At 39.3% G+C, this 19,105-nt stretch overlaps 2 protein-coding genes across 2 annotated transcripts; both read right to left on the reverse strand.

Annotated features, from left to right (window-relative positions):
- Nucleotides 1-437: 437 nt before the first annotated feature.
- Nucleotides 438-3,108, reverse strand: rps15 (ribosomal protein S15). Its single transcript, XM_061796910.1, has 4 exons — nucleotides 2,965-3,108; nucleotides 2,532-2,617; nucleotides 902-1,136; nucleotides 438-602 (listed from the first exon to the last, which is right to left on the reverse strand). The coding sequence occupies exons 1-4, from the start codon at nucleotides 2,965-2,967 to the stop codon at nucleotides 489-491; spliced, it is 438 nt and encodes a 145-aa protein (XP_061652894.1). The 5' UTR covers nucleotides 2,968-3,108; the 3' UTR covers nucleotides 438-488.
- A 711-nt stretch (nucleotides 3,109-3,819) lies between these two features.
- On the reverse strand, nucleotides 3,820-18,085 carry cnn2 (calponin 2). The gene is made up of 7 exons (XM_061796909.1): nucleotides 17,923-18,085; nucleotides 14,099-14,220; nucleotides 13,959-14,025; nucleotides 13,087-13,224; nucleotides 10,100-10,216; nucleotides 7,793-7,939; nucleotides 3,820-5,210 (listed from the first exon to the last, which is right to left on the reverse strand). Exons 1-7 carry the CDS (start codon nucleotides 17,974-17,976, stop codon nucleotides 4,911-4,913), a joined length of 945 nt encoding a protein of 314 aa, XP_061652893.1. The 5' UTR covers nucleotides 17,977-18,085; the 3' UTR covers nucleotides 3,820-4,910.
- Between the last annotated feature and the right edge of the window lie 1,020 nt (nucleotides 18,086-19,105).

Raw genomic sequence — 19,105 nt, forward strand, 5'->3', positions numbered from 1 at the left:
GCACACTCCCGGAATACTTTCGGGAACGCACTGTGCCACTCCCGATGGGGTCATCAATGTTGGCGTCACTAATCCCCGCGTGACTCTTCATTCTGCAGCTTTTTCCGTGGCGCAAAAACATTTAGGCCGTCTGTTTACACCTTTGAACGACTGCTGCCGGCATAACAAGGGCTTTGGCGAACCTCCTGTTGTGCATATGAAGCGCTGTTTTTTGCAACTCTACCGCTCGACTCGAACTGTGAATATTCATATTTGTCATATTATGCAGATTTGTTGCTTTACAATATAGTGCCGTAGTTTTGCATGTTGAACATTTCCACCAGGATACAAAACATCCTGTTTGTCCCTCCTTTTTAAAAAGGGAAATATTTCTCAAAACAGATTAAAGAGGCAGGCAATCAACATCTGAAACTTAAAAAAAAAAAAAAGCAGACAAGTTTCATGGAGTACCCATTTTTTATTTTATTTATACAAAGTGTACAGCCATTTTACTTCAGAGGGATGAAACGGGAAGAGTGTGTGGCTCCGATACCGGGGCGACCGTGCTTGACCGGCTTGTAGGTGATTGAGAACTCGCCCAAGTAGTGACCACACATCTCAGGCTGTGGAGAACAAGGAACTTTATTAGTAACATGACAAATTCCTTATATCAAGGACAAACAGTTATGTTTATTTTTCCAGACAGGATTGGACAACAGTCATTAGTAACAGTGTGCAAGTTTCAGCACACACATGTAAACGTACCGGTTATGACTATATGGTGATTGGCTAATTCAGAATTAGACAATGCAAGTGTACACACAATGGCATCTTTGCATAAAACAGATTTAGATTAAACTAAACATAATGACCATACAATCAATAATACATATTTAGCCAATGGTGGTTTCCAACAACTCACCTTGATTTCAACCTGGTTGAAAGTCTTCCCGTTGTAGACGCCAACCATGGACCCAACCATCTCGGGCAAGATGACCATGTCCCTCAGATGGGTCTTCACCACCTCGGGCTTCTCCATGGGTGGAGCTTCTTTCTTGGCCTTGCGCAGACGCTTCAGGAGGGACTGCTGCTTACGGCGCAGGCCTCGGTTCAGCCTCCTCCTCTGGCGAGCACAGTACAGCTGCATGAGCTGCTCACTATGGGGTGGGGGAACATCAGATTGTGATGTCACTTCAAGATATTTGTGTTACTACAAAGCAGCTTCAATGGTAAAATATCTCAACTAGGGCGTCAACTAATGATTATTTTTGGATGAATCAATGACTTTGCTTTCAAAAACACTTACTGTAATTTCCATGCGTTTATTCAAAAACAGGACTAATTCAAATTGACAGTACAGAAAATGCAGACTGCCTGCTCAATTTGTCTGTCCTTTTCATTTCACTCACACACAGATTCAATTGCAAAGTTAATAACTTTGTTATGAACCTAGCAAAGCTAACAAATCTGTGTCTGTCTGTCTAGCTATCTGTGTCGAAACGTGTTTTAGGATAGACATCTCAAGATACTCTATGTGCAAAGTTAAAAAGCCCAGATTACTTTAAAGAGAATTGTAGAGGGGGAAAAAACTATCATTAAAATAAACTGGTTTGTTTTGTTACTAAAATAGTGTGAATAATCATAAACGCTACTTTTATATGGTCGTGGTACACTTGCCATCGTTTTTCAATGTATGTCAATCATATGGTGTTAATGCTAAAAATGAAGTGGTTTTTGCAGGACAAGAGGATAAGGAGCCCTTCATTGTAAGAACTGGCCCCTCTGAGTCAAACAATGATCAAACAAAAGTAAAGCTTTTGTTTTTCAAATTTGGCCTGTTTTGTTTGTTACTGCTTGTTGCGGACAAACCTCTTGTTCACAGTAACATATTTTGCAAATATTTCTGGAGTCACTGTCCATCTTTACATCATATGCAACTATGGTATGCCATGGTCATACTGTACCGCCACAAAAAAATGGTGCAACCAACTGAAAAAGTGTTACTAGTGCAAAAGTTAGTGTAGAGGTCTAAAATGTCAGAAAATAGGCCTAAATGTTGATCTTTGTTTTCCAAAGTAAACACAGATGTTTGCAAATGTGTTATTTTGCTTAAACAAAGATCATCAGTCTACTTTCATGGAGGACTACATAAATCTGCAAACATTTACTGCTCACAGTACAGTGAAGGCTCAAATAAAGATAGTTTACAATATGTGTATTGACAAAAATGAGTACTTGTGTATCACTAAGTCAAAAATAAAATGGCTAATAGGAAAGTTGCACTTATGCTTTAGTGTCCTTAAACATTGGGTTTATCTTTTTTGTCTTCTGTAAGCCATTTATTTTTTTGTGTAATGTAAGACAAGTTTTGACATAATAAAAGTGTGTTGTGTATATTTAGGGTTAACATTATTTTTGCTATTCCAGTCGGTCCCTTGTCAGGGTTCACCATACAGAACAGGGAGTAAACTCCACAGTTGCACCATTAAATTGTATACATAGCAACAACCAGAACAAGTATCGGAGATGAGTCCCTGCACTGCCCAACTTACTAGGACATGTCCAGAAGCTGGTCCAGATCAACACCCCTGTAGGTGAACTTCCTGAAGGTACGCTTCTTCTTGAGCTCTGCATCCGCCTGGGGGGAAAACATATTTAGAATTGATTCACTTACAATTAGCAGCTGAATATTAAGACAAATGTATCAGGGGACATGTTATAGATAGCCCCAAATCAAAACAAAATGCAGACACTTGAACGGAATTGTTAACAGCGACCACCGCTCGCAGTTAGCCTAGCACAGCCCGTCACGAAACTACAGCCAGTAAACACATTTAGCTGCTTTTAGAATAAACATTTAGGACTGGGGAGTCGTTTATCGAGTCAAATAACCGAACGGTACATTCGTTTGGCCCGAACATTTTTGGGGAAGCGCAGATGCAGTTAGATGTTTTTTTTAAAGCTTAGCGATGTGTTTGCACCTACCATCTTGCCGAGAGTTCCGCGGCGAAAGGGATACTTAAAATCACGTTTGCCCTCATATCGCGCGATTTCAGTTCCATCCGGCTGTCTTTTCCGGTGGTAATTTCCTCTAGTAAACGGTGGATGGCGACAAAATTCTACAAACACTGCTGCTGTTTCAGCAGTCCCAACCACTTATCTGAAAAAGTGCGTTTTCGTTTTAACTTTCAATATTATACTTCCGACTTTGCACTAATTGTACAAATTTTACTCATATAAGTGGACTATAAGTATTACTTTGCACATACCAGCACGCAAACATCTTAATCTTTTTTCTTGTTTAGATTAAAAAAAAAATAATTTAATTCATCGTTAGTGATGCGCTTTGTATTTGTTTGTACTTTGTTGGTTCATTCTATATTATTAATACGAGTGTATATGTGTCAATATTGCTGTTGTGACAATGAGATGACGTCACACACCTGTATTTAAGTAATATTCAAATTGCCTATTATATTTTTTTATTATAGTCAATACTTTTCAATGGGTAAAGGTCCAAAATCAGAGATTTGTGACCCCCTGGTTCCAAATCTCAAGTCCTTAAAACAATGACATCTTACGTATGGTGGACATTTCAATATTACCATAGTGGTGATGGCTAAAAATCACTTGTTTTAACTATATTCTGCAATGCGTCAAGACATTTTACAGTATAGCTGTAATGTAGTGCGTGCAAAAACAATAACCAAAAATGACTTGGTGTCCACCTCTGACAAATATGGTAACTTCCCCTATAGTATGCATTAGTTTTACAAGTCAGGAGTTTTAACTACTGTACACTAAAGACTATCATCACTAAATACACCAAACCACACCAGATAATGAATACACATTTATTACACTGCATCAACAAAAACTACACTTGCCAATTGATTTTGTACATGTAGATACCACTAAAGCATCATAACTCAACAGGGATGATGATGCTCATTCGCTCAAACAGACAAACCAAAACAAAATCCAATTAAGAGCGGTGATAGTTTTTTTTCTATGTGTACATGACAAACTAGCAGGTAAGTTTATGGATCAAATTGTTTTGCCATCAGTAAAGATCACTCCAAAGGGAAAACAAAACGAGCATAGTACTATATGTAAATGTTATTCAAGAGTCATGGTAAAAAATAAACCAGGACCCCCCCCCCCCCCCCCCCCCAATTCAATTCACGACTACATATAAATAAAAATAATTGAGTGATTGGTTTTCACATCAACAAATGTAAAAGGAATGATTCACTTGATATAAAAATATCCAGTATTCATACTTGGAATGTTAAAAAAATTGAGTAATATTCAATCCCCACCCCCCTTCATTTGTCAAACAAGTTGGACTGGATATGTAGTCAATGGAAATGTATACTCTACTGTAAGAAAACGAACTGATCAAAATCCCTCATTTGCATGTAAAATCAAAACTGCTGTCTAAAATGACACCTGGAATTTAGTTTTGATAGATGAAAGGGTGTTTTAATCTGAAGTACACAATTCTAAGAAAAATATGGTTCCCTTAAAAATCTCCCTAAATGTCACTAAGATGTTAATGATACACTGACGAAAAGGAAATTTGGCACATCAAAAAGCTCCCTGGGATACAAAACTACATACAAGGAGTCAAATGACTTGGCTTTTGTAGTCACTTTCCAGATACAAAAAACAAAAACAAAAAAAAAACACTAAACTAAAAATCACACAAATACAGTTCATTTTGATATGTGTACCAAACACGGGGGTAAGAGAACATTTCATCAAATACTATAAGGACAAATCACAGACAGTGTGACATCCTTTGGATATAAAACTAAAACATCTGCCTTAAGTTTTTTTTTTCCTTTTTCTTTTTTGCAGGGCATGCCTCGGTTTACACAATCTCTCTTCCCCCTTTGCCAAATTTCTTTTTCTTCTTTCCCATCCCTTTAATAATCAGTCCCGTCCTCTCTGTAGACCTGCTCCTCCTCTTGGTAACCCTGGTAACCCTCATCTTGGTAGTCTGGGATGTAGGCTCCGCTTGCTCCATTAGTTTCATCCATGACTTCGCCGCCTTTGGAACAGTACTTGGCGTCGTAGATCTGCCGGCCCAAGCCGAAGTTCTGGCCACTCTGATTGGCTCCCTGTCTGTAGCCCATCTGGAGGGACATGGTGCTGTTGTCGCACTTATCCGTTCCCAGCTTATGGTCGTAAATCATGCGTCTTGTCCCTGGCGCGGTCATTCCGGCCTGAAAAGAAACGCATCAGTAAGCTTTCAAGAACAACAGTGTACTTTTTTTCCATTCCCTTGATGGTGTTGCTCCCCGATGACAAGTCTGTGCTTCATAAAAAAAAAAAAAAAATATTATTTTTTTTAAATCACCACATCCCCTTATACAAGAGTCAACAAGTTAGCTCACGGCAGAGGAATGACAGGCCTGAGGAGGATTTCCACTTGCAGCCCTATAATCCTCGTTTTATGACTAATTGGGACTATCTTCACAGTGGTGGTTTTTCAGTGCCGCCAAAGCCTTCTCTGCTGCATTAAACACTATCAGAAACTCTAACCTACATTTACAGCCTTTTTTTTTCTTCCAGGAAATTGTATTAATTTATTCCCAACAGTCCATTATCTTCATTTCGTAGCGGTCTTTTGGCTGCACTGCTCCCAGTAAGTGTATGTGGATTAAGGGTGGCCAATATTGAATACTTTTTAAATTTATTTTTGCATTTTTAAACAAAATTCTATTGTTATACTATTAATCCAGCCATCCTAACGACAACCCCAAATCCAATGAAGTTGGGACGTTGCGATAAATAAAAACAGAATACAATGATTTGCAAATCATGCTCGACCTATATTTCATTGAATACACTACAAAGACAAGATATTTAATGTTCAAACTGATCAACTTTATTGTTTTTAGCAAATAATCTTTAACTTAGAATTTTATGGCTGCAACATGTTCCAAAAAAGCTGGGACAGGGTCATGTTTACCACTGTGTTACATCACCTTTTCTTTTAACAACATTCAATAAACGTTTGGGAACTGAGGACACTAATTGTTGAAGCTTTGTCGGTGGAATTCTAGTTACCCATGCCATTGGCACCAACACAGCCCCATACCATCACAGATGCTGGCTTTTGAACTTTGCGTCCATAACAGTCCGGATGGTTCTTTTCCTCTTTGGCCCGGAGGACACGACGTCCACAATTTCCAAAAACAATTTGAAATGTGGACTCGTCGGACCACAGACCACTTTTCCACTTTGCATCAGTCCATCTTAGATGAGCTCAGGCCCAGAGAAGCTGGCGGAGTTTCTGGGTGTTGTTGATAAATGGCTTTTGCTTTGCATAGTCAAGTTTCAAGGTGCACTTATGGATGTAGCGCCAAACTGTATTTACTGACATTGGTTTTCTGAAGTGTTCCTGAGCCCATGTGGTGATATCCTTGACACATTGATATCGGTTTTTGATGCAGTGCCACCTGAGGGATCGAAGGTCACGGGCATTCAACGTTGGTTTTCGACCTTGCCGCTTACATGCAGTGATTTCTCCAGATTCTCTGAACCTTTCGATGATATTATGGACCATAGATGATGAAATCCCTAAATTCCTTGCAATTGTACGTTGAGGAACATTGTCCTTAAACTGTTCGACTACTTTCTCACATACTTGTTCACAAGGAGGTGAACTGCGCCCTATCTTTGCTTGTGAATGACTGAGCAATTCAGGGAAGCTCCTTTTTTACCCAATCATGGCAACCACCTGTTCCCAATTAGCCTGTTCACTTGTGGGATGTTCCAAACAGGTGTTTGATAAGCATTCCTCAAATTTCTCAGTCTTTTTTGGAACATGTTGCAGCCATAAAATTCTAAGTTAATGATTATTTGCTAAAAACAAGGTTCATCAGTTTGAACATTAAATGTCTTTGTAGTGTATTCAATTAAATATAGGTTGAACATGATTTGCAAATCATTGTATTCTGTTTTTATTTATGTTTAACACAACGGCCGAACTTCATTGGAATTGGGGTTGTACAATATCTGTGACTGAGTGGCTTTAAAAGGTGGAGTCAGACCTGGCCTTGTGAGTGACGCGGGAGTCAGCGAATGAGTGTAAAGTTTGCTATTGTAAACTCAGGTTAGCAGCTGGCTGTTAACTGGCTAACCGTTAGTTCATCAGCTAAACGTTTCAGTGTCAATTGTGCCCATAGCAGTTCATGTATAAATGTGCTCATTACTTATTTTGTTACAGTTTGTTCAATAAAATGAATGAAAGTGCACCAGCAGTGGGCCAATCCTTTACCACTTGAGAGGGCATTACAATATGAGCCAAGTAAAGGTAGTAGGCTATATTAAATTAGCAAAAATCGATACCTTGTGTTCACGATAGTTGACATGCTTTTGTGGTATGTTAGTTAATTCTGCTTTGAACATTGCACTTTTTTCTCCCTTGTAAAGTGCGAAATTATCCCAACATTGGACATTCTGTCTTTAATTGACTCTTTCCTCATGGTTCGCCACCAGGGCGCCAACAGAGTGCTGCGTGAGTCTGCAGTAACCTTAGTTAGTGTGGAAAAATTGATCACTGCGAATCGTCAAGACAGAGATTTTTGCGTCACAAGAGTCATCAAATGAATTGTTTGGTATAAAGATTGATTGTGAACTGCTCGAGATTTATGTGGCACAGTTGTGTACCGTTACATTGCGTTTTTTGTATACTATTGATGTTTTCCATAATTGTAAACGCGATAGTGGTGGTATTAAGAGGGTCCCCACCGAAGGCCCAGGTATAAAATGCATGTCCCGCCTCTGTATTTTCATGTACCTGGCTTGCCCCCTTGTTGGTACCCATTTGCAGACTGATGGTGGAGTTGTCCATGGGTGCCAGCATTTGACTTTTGGGGTCATACAAATGCCTCCTGGTGCCATACGCATTCATACCTGCCTGGCTGGCACACTTGTTGGTCCCCATCTAAAAAGGCCAAACACAAAAAAAAAAAAAAACACAAAACACAAATCTCAGGTCATTCTTGGTTCTATGCCAGTCTTCCAGGAGATAAATAAGAATATTTACTTACTACAATATTATCTTTGTTCATCTAGGTAGGCCAGTGACAGGAAGAACAAATGCTCTTACACAACCACCTCATCATTAGCTCAATATATTACGGTCTGTACTTTTTGTGACATTAGTTTGGTATGCCGTGAGATTTTTCTCATGTAAAATACGTGACATGAATCAAAGGTTTGGAAACACGAATTTACAGTGTATAAACACCCCCTGGAAGGCATTCCCCCCTGTAAAAATGTCAGAGATCACAACACATCAAATTCAGAGAGTCCTTCTTCATCTCATGTTTCTTTGTGACCATAGCAACAATAACACCAACAGAGAGACTTAAGAAGCAGAACAATGAGCAGCTTTGACAGACAAGTATGTGGTGACATGAGATCATGACAAACTGTGCGTTCACAACAGTTTCACCCATGTAGCCACATATACACCATATTCCACAGGGAACATTTTACAGCCTTGACATAGTGCAGTTGTTATTTTTACCCACCCATGTGATAATATGACAAGTTTTTCCATCTCAGTGAATATAACATAAGGACTTCCACTTAAATTCACATTAAATGATACTTGAATTATTTAGTATTGTGTGCATTATTATGGTTGTAGTTTAAAGTGATGTAGAACTGTGTTATTATACAATAGCTCTTTTCTAACGTTTTGGTTAGACCAAGTAATTACATGAGTAAAAAACAGCCAGCTCTCAGGGTGATACAGTACAGTTCTACAACAATGAATATGTTGATGGTGGCTGACAGTGTCAATTAATCTTTGTAATCATTCTTTCAGCTTCCGTTCAGCTTCTCCTCACACGGGTCGCGGGCGTGCTGGAGCCTAACCCAGCTATCTCCGGGCGAGAGGCTGGGTACACCCCGAACTGGTCGCCAGCCAATCACAGGGCACATAAACAAACAACCATTCGCACTCACATTCATACATACGGGCAATTTAGAGTCTTCAATTAACCTACCCTGCATGTTTTTGGGATGTGGAAGGAAACCGGAGTACCCGGTGAAAACCCACGCAGGCACGGGGAGAACATGCAAACTCCACACAGTCAGGGCCGGGATTTGAACCCCGGTCCTCAGAACTGTGAGGCAGATGCGCTAACCAATCATCCCCCCCCCGTGCCGCCTTGATTTGAAAATATATAGTACATTTTAATTTTCATGTTCAAAATGATTAATACACTCAATACAGGTATATACAATGTCCTGAATTTATTAGAATGATCTAGATCAGTGTTTCCAAACCTTTAATGAACCAAGGCACATAATTTACATTAGAAAAATCTCATTGCACGCCACAAAATAGTGTTCTAAAAGTATATATACTAAAATAATGGTGATCTCATCTCAATTTACTCACATAGGTCCTTAGTGGGAAATGTGGGCCCGTTTAGTTGAAAACAAAGCTAGTATTCTGTTATATGAATAGCAACAGGTCGATACACAGGTTAATTGTACCTTCTGCCATCTCATGGAACTTAATTTAATTGTTCTGCCCGTCACTATACTTCACAGGCATTGATAGATGAACAAAGATGCATTATGTGCAGTAAATAATACTTTTGAGACCAATAAAGTGAAATTGGATAATTTCCCACACGTGGATGGGAATCACTGATTTAGCTGATGCACAAATTTACCAGGATCCTTTGTTTGGGATGACCACCTCAAACAAACAAAAACAAAGGTTGAGGAGTGAGTTCATGGGAATTCATGACCATTTTTCCATCACCATATTTATGAGGTTATACACTGATGATTCTGATGAGAAGGCCTGGCTCTTAGGCTGCGCTCTAATTCATCCAAAAGTGTTCTACAGGGTTGAGGTCAGGATTACTTTGTCACACGGGGCCGGTAGCTTGGAATAATTTGTTTCCTTAATAAATTTAAAAAAACATTTAAAAACTGTATTTTATGATTATTTGGGTCATCTGTGTCTGATATTTAGATTTGTTTGGTGAACTTAAAGTGGGAAAAATGCAGAAAAATAAAAACTTGAGAGGAGGGCAAAAATAACAGACAATATGATGAGTTACTGAGTGATGTGTACCTGGAGGCCAATAACACACTGTCCAGCCCTCATCTTCTCCTCATCAAATGTCCTCTTCTGCTTGTCTGCATATTTTACGCCAATGTCGACCCGCGACTGGGAGCCATTGGTCTTGGCCTGCACAAAGAGTCCAAGGTTTCAGTGCATCACTCTGCAAGCTATCACTCTGGCAATTTTTGCAATCACTTTCCATTTTGTATTGCTGTTTCAAGGTGTACTGAGTATACGTAGGTTATCCCCTTTATACTACCATCAATATATCCCACAATACATCTTGAAAAGTAGTGACCAACCGATTTTCTCAAGAAAAGCAATATATACCATGATGCATTGTGCCAATACAGAAAATTCAAAGGAAAGAAATGGCAGACTGATGAGGGGAGCAGCGAGAGCTATCATCAAGCAAGAATGGTAGAGAATTCCACCTACAAAGCTTCAACAGTTAGTGTCCTTAGTTCTCAAATGAGTGTTGTTCAAAGCAAAGGTGATGTTACAAAGTGGTAAACATGCCCCTGTCCCAGCTTTTTTTAGAATGTGTTGCAGGCATTAAATTCAAAATGGGTATTTGAAAGAAAAAAGCCTATCAGTTTGAATGTGAAATATCTTGTCTTTGTAGTGTATTCAATTGAATATAGATTGAAAAGGATTTTCTAATCTTTGTATTCTGTTTTTATTTCCTTTTTACACAACATCCAAACTTCACTGGAATTGGGGGTTGTTTAATCCTCTTGTTTTATGAGTCAGTTTTACAGTGAACTTTAATTGGGAACTTTAATTTAATAAAAGACAAACAGCTTGACGCAAGCATGCTTTGCCTCTTATTGGGATAACTGCGAGCGGGAGCATGAGTACAAAGGAATACTTCAAAAAGTGTGGTTTAATAAGTGTTTCATTCATAAGTTTCAATGTGTTTAAAGTGTGCCTGGAGGGATAACTATAACAAAACAAAAAAACAAAAAACTATATAGTCTCTCTATATTGCGGCTTTTCCCCTATTGCGGGTGCATCTGGAACATATCCCAACCGATAACTGGGGTTTAATGTCATATAATTTATCAATTTTTTCAATATTTATTAAGAGAGGGTTCACCAACTGATGTTGATCCAGTAAATTGTAATCATGCGACAGCAATGCTGTAATTTACAGGGTGCTTGAGTAATGCTCAAAAGCTATTTTTCATTTGACTGATGAGTGAACTATATAGTCCACTGTATAAAAATCCATATATACAGTAGTGATTAGGGTGTAGGGCATGGCTGTCAAACGTTTTTGTCTCGGGCCACATTGTAGTTATGATTTACCTTAAGAGGGCCGTTAGAACAGTGAAACCATATAAATGTATAATCATCACCAAAGCATATTATTACCATTACACAACAATTTGAGGGATAACTAGTCAGAAGACAAGGATAATAGTTTGTTCATGTATTGTTTAAGTTAATGTAGATGAAAGGTTTGGTAACAGAAAAATGCAGTATCTCAACATTATTGTTTATTATTATGACAATTCGGAATTTGGGTACAGATTTTAGCACAAAAAATAAATAAATAAATCACAGAAGTTGATGAGTATGATTTGCTTTCGCGGGCCACATAAAATGATGTGGCGGGCCGCACCTTCCCCCCGGGCCTTGAGTTTGACATCTATGGAGTAGGGAATGAGTTGGAATTATTCTCTACACTCTAATCACTCTATAGGGATTTTTAGTGAACTGGATAGTCTACTATATAAAAATCTTCAGATAGTAATTAGAACAGACCTGGGTAATTATTTTCAACTGGGGGCCACATGCAAAATCTGAACTGTAATGGAGCCCCGGACCAAAAAAAATTTGAACTTTTTTCCTCATTACCTGCTACTGCTAAAGAGAAGAATCAGGATATTCTATGAATATTTGAATTATGGTTTAGACGAAAGAGGGAAATAATACAATAAGTAATATGCAGTTCAAAACAACAACAACCGTTGCATCAGTTTCACTCTATTTCTAACTTGTTCATCTTCATAAATACTGAGGTGTTTTGCAGTAAATGAAAGATAAGTGATCAATTATACAAAAAAAGCAATATGTTTTAAAGTTTTCAGAAAACATTTCCAAAACTTGTTCACAATATTTAGTAAGAAAAATCAGATGTGCAAAAATACAGTAAGTGGTTTTAAGGTCATTTTCTCATCATTCAGTGAGAAAAATCCAGTCTGTCGTGGGCTTGAACAACTGACTTCAAATCTGGCTGAATGACTAAACTCAACATTTCCCGCAAACTCTCTGTCAAAAAAATTATTTACTTTTTTTGGGTGATTCTGTGAGATATGACGTCCCAGCAACTTGTCTTGACAGCTGCTTCTCTGGATGTGAAAAGTTTTTTGAAAAGTCCTTGCCTTGTTTGCAGCTTGGCTAGCAAAGCCTTTGACTCCTTTGGCCACACGCTGAGTCAATCCAATTCTTGTATTTGTCCTTGTGTTTGGTGACATAGTGGCAATTCAGATTATAGTCCTTGAACACAATTACATGTGCCACAAACTAACCGCACAGCTTTACCTTGGACTTCAGTAAATAAATATTAAGCAGCCCACGTCTTCTTGAAAACGCGGATTTCAGCATCAACTTTTCTTTTTTTGAACGCGAGCTGACATTATTAATGGGATAGCCTGCATACAAGTGTTAGCAGCATCACTTGTTACCGCCTGCAGTGAGCACATGGCACATCTGGCTTTTCAAAATAAAAGTAATTTGTATTGAGTGTACAATAAATACAAATAAATACTTGTTCGAATGTATTCTGAGGGACATAAGGCGGGCCGGATGTGGCCCGCAGGCCTTAAACTGCCCAGGTCTGGATTAGAACATAGAGAATGAATGATTCCAAACACAGCCTCTGTATTTCATGGAGCTGTTCGGGATGACAGAACATTCATACATGCCCTACAACATGTGGCAGTGACACAGCATTTCACAATGTCACCAGACAACAGCACATCACTTACCATGCTCGCCAGCGCCAGCAGCGTGGTCTGTAGCTGCGTCTTGTTGCCGTTCTCAAACACATCGTTGGCCTCAAAGGTGTCATGGGGCTTCAGGCCATACGCTTTGATCGCCGTGATGAAGTTGGTCAAGTTCTCTAACTAAAATTGCAATGAACCAAATGAAGATTAGTGCCTAGGGTTATGAAGTTTAAAAAAAGGGAGCCCACTGACCTCTCAGCAGTCGTGTTGTGTAATCTAGGTTTATTAAATTTCTGTTCAATTGTATATTGGAACAGTCCAGTTCACATGCGTGCAGATTGTTAGTGCCAGTGACGTCACAGTAGGTGTGTGCGGACATACTGTACAAGTACACTGTAAGTGCCTTCTTACTTCTTGCACAAGAATGCACTAGTAGAGTGATTTACATGTTAATTTAAGAAAGTTACATTGTCTATCACTCAGTCAGTTACAATCCACTACTGGATGTCGTGTGCTTTGTCTTTCACAAGAAAAGCTTACGACGGAAGCACGATGTTAACTGTGTAAATGTAGCCAACTAAATCGTGTTTGTGACATTGTAGATATCATTTGTAAAAATAATAATTGAAATAATTTGTAAGTGGAATTATTTGATTATTATTATTTAACCTCTTTTTGGGTTCACTTACCAATTCTCTCTTAGCAAACCCCACACCCACACACACACACACACACACATTAAAAATACAAACAGACTATGAATTCACTTTTCTTTCCCCACAAACCAAGGAGTACCTAGTACAAAGTTGCTCGTTGCTATTTCCAAGTATCACAAGAGGACGCAATCAATGTGATTACCCAATTAACATCACCACACCCTCATTAATGTGACAATGCATCATCATCCCACTCACCTGGTGCCAGTTGAGTGACGAATGGTTGATCGTTTTCACAGAACCTGGCCGGAGTTTGTTGACAAGCCTAAGAGAGAGAAAAAAATATTTAAAGCGTCTCAAAGGACGATGACAAGGGAGGTTTTGTCATCTCTACTTACTGGCACAGGATGACTCCATTTTTGAGGCCATTGTGGAAGTCAGGGCCAATGGAGGCGCCGGTCAGGTCCTCGATCCAGATCCTCAACTCCTCCTCCTTCTGGAGGTCGTATTTCAGTGCAATCTGTTCAGGAAGACGGGTCGGAAGGTCATTAGAATTCCTTGGGAAGTGATTTCCCCCCCACAGCCCCAATTTAAAAATAGTCGTCTTCACCAAGTTGATTTGCGAAGACAAGGCCAAGTCATAAAGACGCATTTGACGGACTAAAAGCGTGATAACAACATATCTTGTTTGTTAGGTTTATTATGACTGCATATCGTGGTCCACATTCACCACCTCCATTTCTATTTTCCTGAGCTACAGTATGTCTACACAGTGCTTTTTGTCTCTTTTTACACTCAAAAATAAAAAGGTGACTATGACTGAACACACACACCCCCCCACACACACACACACAAGAAAGGATATCCTGTTTACTAAACAGCTAAACTCTCCCCAAAGTAAAGGAAGGAGGGCAGTGTGCACAAGGTTGTGTTTTTCTAGCAAGTTAAAAGCTTTTCAGGCTTCAAGGACGTGTTGAGTCAACTCTGAAGGGAGCCATTCAAACGCAGCATTAGAAAAGTAGAACAGGTATCCTTCTCTTCTTCCCACCCCCACATCTATAGTGAAGGATAAAAACAAGCTGTCAATTTCCCCCAGAGTCCAAAAGGAGACATAAGTGTGAGACATAAAATAACCACAGACGCACAAATTTTGCCAGCGTTTACCTTCCAGAGGAGACGGTTCAGGAATGCCTGAATTACATTCTCTTCATTCAGTAATCCCCATGAAAGAAATTTGAATTGCCCTCAAGGAGCCTCACAGACGTGATTTCCAGAGACACGTTGAATGCGAGGAATGCGACCCGCAGTGGTGTGGCTCAACGTGGCTCCTAATAGCATTTTGATGCCATTGGAAACTTGTCAAGAGTGGCTTTAACAAAACAAAAACAAAACAGAGAGGGAGTACAGAGGAGTTGAATTCCTGGCATTTTACAGCGCAACTGCTACGTCATTGATGGCAGGAAATACCAAAGTCAGCATCTACAGGCCTCCACCCTTCAGGTTGCATGTAGTTTTAAAATGTCTTTGTGTCTGTGCATATTTGGGGAGGAGACAAGTTTCATTTTCTCCTATATAAACAAGCACAAATGCACATGGGTGGTGTAAGTGAATTTACCTTTTGGTTGAATAAAGTATCTACTGTCTATCTCTTGTCTATCGATCAATCTATAAGCAGGTGATGGTGAGTTCAAGGAGTGTAGTAAAACACACAAATGCAATGCGCACACTCACACACCAGGTGCTGTCAGCCACAGAAATTAGGGTTGGGCATCATTTGAATCAGAGCGATTTCGGTTCCGATTCCGGTTCCTTAGTTTGATTCCGGTTCCAAACAATTCTCGATTCAGATTCTTTTAGGGGGCTGGGTCAAACAGGTTTGCACGGTGTAAATAAAGGGGGTCCAAATTATGAACATCCATTTTCTCAGCAGCCCACAGCATAGACTAAAATGAACATTTGACTCGACGTTCTTTATAACCAGTACCAATATCAAACCTATGAACTAAAAGGCAATGTGTGTGGAACCAACCCAATTGACTTAATATTCATTAATTAATGTTTCAGCTAAAAGTTAAATATAGCATTGTTAAAATAGTTATTTTAACAGTTTTATTTTATTGTTTCACTCACCCAGTTGACTTCACTGACAGCATTGTTAAAATAGTAATTTTTATTTATGATTTAAAATAACTTTTCACAATGATGCCCCTGTCTTCTGTTTCAACACATCAAATGGTTTATATGTGCAAGTTTTAACTTGACTTCTTGTTTTAAGATTGTAGCCTTTTATTTTAAAGGGTACGCACCAGAACTCAGCATTTTGGCACAAAATGTAACGTCACACACTGGTGATTTTTTTAATGGATGTAACCAAATGCTCCAAAATGCTGATTCCTTTCCCTACCCACCGATGAGCCACAAGGTTAGTGTTTGTGATACTGTGAGACTTTTATGTCAATTTTGCAGTTGACGGTGCAGTTTTAGCCCAATGTTAAGCGTTTTTTTTTTGTTTTTGTTTTTTTGTCATCGCCGCTTACGTTGGTTTGAAGACTAAAATAAATGCTAAAAACCATCAGAGCAAAAACGCAAGCAACCGTTTACCTTGTTAGCTGTCTCAATATTGGCATAGACGTATTTTATTGTTTCACTCACACAGTTGACTGAGAGTTGACTTCACTGAAGACGCTGCACATCGGGAATAACTCCTTTGCACAATATAATCTTATTCCAAGTGTTGCACTGAGGCAACTGGTCATTCATTTTAACAAAATTAAGACACACTTTTGTTCGCCGCCACTGCCGTTGGGTACAAGCACGCCATTGTGCCCGTTCTTCTTCATTGGTTTACCCCGCTTCTTTGTTGCTTTTCGCCACTTCTTCTTCGCGGCTGGAGGACTGGATCTCGAAACAAGGAGCCGAAATTTTTAAATTTGAACGGTTCCGGGAGAACCGGACCATTAGTCCCGGTTCCAATCGGTTCTCGATTCCCAACCCTACACAGCGTACACCAGGACACTCACATGCAGATGTCACCCCACCCGGCTCCGCCTCTTAAAGACACATATCTAACACTGTGACTACTATATGTAAAGTATTTTTTATGCTTGCAATGTTTTTTTGTGCTCAAATACATTTAGAATGAGTTTAAAAATCAATCTATCGAGCTATGGGTCTATCCAGCTATTGTATCTATTGTAGCTACTAAATAAATTCATCGTATATACTGTATCAATTGTATCTACTGCTGTACTCATCAATCTACTCGACTATTTATATGTTTCAATCCATCTATAATAATCACAAGAGTATAGTGTTAGTATTTCAATGCCGTACAGTAAAGTAAACAGAACTATGCTGGAAGAACTTATTGCAGTAAAGAAATATTATCTCCGCCATATGCTGTGGTATGTTAAGTGGATCCGGATGCTCAGGGGGAGACTTGCACACTTTCCCCACACAAACACACCACTTCTCTCCAGAAGTTTCCACAAGCAAGGTCATTTAGGAGACAACATTCCACACGGGGCCCTCATTGAAATGCATTGGCATAGCAAAAAAATAAAAATAAAAAAATAAAACTTGAAAAAAGGGGGGGGGCGGGGGGAGTCGTAAAGGACGGACTTCAGCAACAAAGGTTCAGAGCGCGACTTTGACACAGAAAGCGGTAGAATTTTGCATTAAGATATCAATTTGGAGGAGTACAATGAGGATGATTGGCCAGGTCTAATGGCCGAATTGCATTATGCGCTAATGTGGGTCACAATGCGGACGTGCAAACTTGCAGACAGGATAGAAAATGCTCGAAAGTGATTTTAAATATGCCACAACGACACTTCTTTGCCAGAAGGACAACGCCCAGAGTATACTTTGTAGACACACGACTGCGATACTTTATATAAAAAAAAAAAAATATTGACAAAAATAAAAATTCTTAACGAATACTACTTTTATGATTACGGCAATAATCAAACTGATCAACGCATTTTATGCTACATTCTCGCGCATCCATTTGAGGAAGTTACATTTTTATTTTCTAAAACCTTTTAAAACGCCATCCACCTCAACTAAAGAGGCGCATCAAAATGGAGGATCCGCAGATTCGCTACAGAGAAAAACGCAACAGCGACTAGAAGAAGCGCAAAAACTTTAAACTAACTTACGCTGACAGTTTTAGCTTTTTTTTTTTGCAATAAAAACCAAACAAAAAACTAACATTACGTACCTTGTTTCTGACTTCCGCGGTTAAACCGTAAGCGGGACCTTTGTTGAAGCTCATTGTGAGAGGTTAGATGTGTCAAACTGAGCAAAAAAAAAAACGAGTCGTTTGGAGTTTTGGGGAAAAAAAGTGCGGAAAATAAATTGCCCGTGGCCGGAGGTTGGACTAAATACTTCCTTTCCCCTTTGACGACCGCCTATTAGAAAGCGCTGACGGTTTCGTCCAAAGAGTGTGACTTGTACACACAAGCGTATTCCCTTCTAAGCGTGTACTCAAAGTCGTAGCCTATGTCGAGAACCTTGCGCAGTCCTGCCAGCAATGTGCGTGGCCAACAAATTGTTACCAACCTTAAAGCCAGTACCAGCATGCGCCTTATGACTGCATTCATTAGCCATCATCTTATCCCTACCAATATTCACAAACAAAAAAAACTTCAGTGTGTTTAAATTTGCATCATGGTAACAGTGCAGTTGGTTGGTTCCCGCAATGTTTAAGGAACCCTAGGCTTGTTAAATTTCTGCATAACTTGGGACGTTATGGTTTGGTTCTAACTAACTTTTAGATAACCATAGCCATGTTACTAGGGATTAAAGTAGACACAATTGATTTACTTCAGTGGGGCACGAAAAAAAAAATGATGTGGCGGTCCTTGACTTTAACACGTGGTGCTGTGTACACCTATCACTGCCAGTAGGTTGTTATCAGTTTTGGGGTTTGTATACAGTACTTCTAGCCCAAGATACGACATGGGTTGGGGGGAATATATTGGGGGCCAGATTACAGACAAAACATGCATAAAATGCTCAATTGTGGCCAAGAATTAGGTATAATGTGTGGCCAAAATACAATCAAATAATATAGTATTAATATTCATGGACAGTTTGGTAATAAAATTGAGCGTACCTGCTCTACCTTACCATGCTCGATTTGCTGACCAAACTGTCCAGGAATGGTATTAACCTTCCCCAGGAACTGCAATACACGCTGTCCTTTACCTGGTAGATAGCGTGTTGCAGTTCCTAGCGAAGTTGCACTCCATTTGTCTACAAAGACGTCCAAGACAATGATGGAACTATTTCATGGCCACAAATTAGGATTTCGTGCACACGTTATAGCTTTAGTTTGGCCACATCTTTTTGTCATTTCTGGGGCTCCGTACACTTCACACAACAATAGACCCATACAAACG

Source organism: Phyllopteryx taeniolatus, chromosome 14 (genome assembly GCF_024500385.1).
Source record: "Phyllopteryx taeniolatus isolate TA_2022b chromosome 14, UOR_Ptae_1.2, whole genome shotgun sequence".
In the NCBI taxonomy this organism is placed as follows: domain Eukaryota; kingdom Metazoa; phylum Chordata; class Actinopteri; order Syngnathiformes; family Syngnathidae; genus Phyllopteryx; species Phyllopteryx taeniolatus.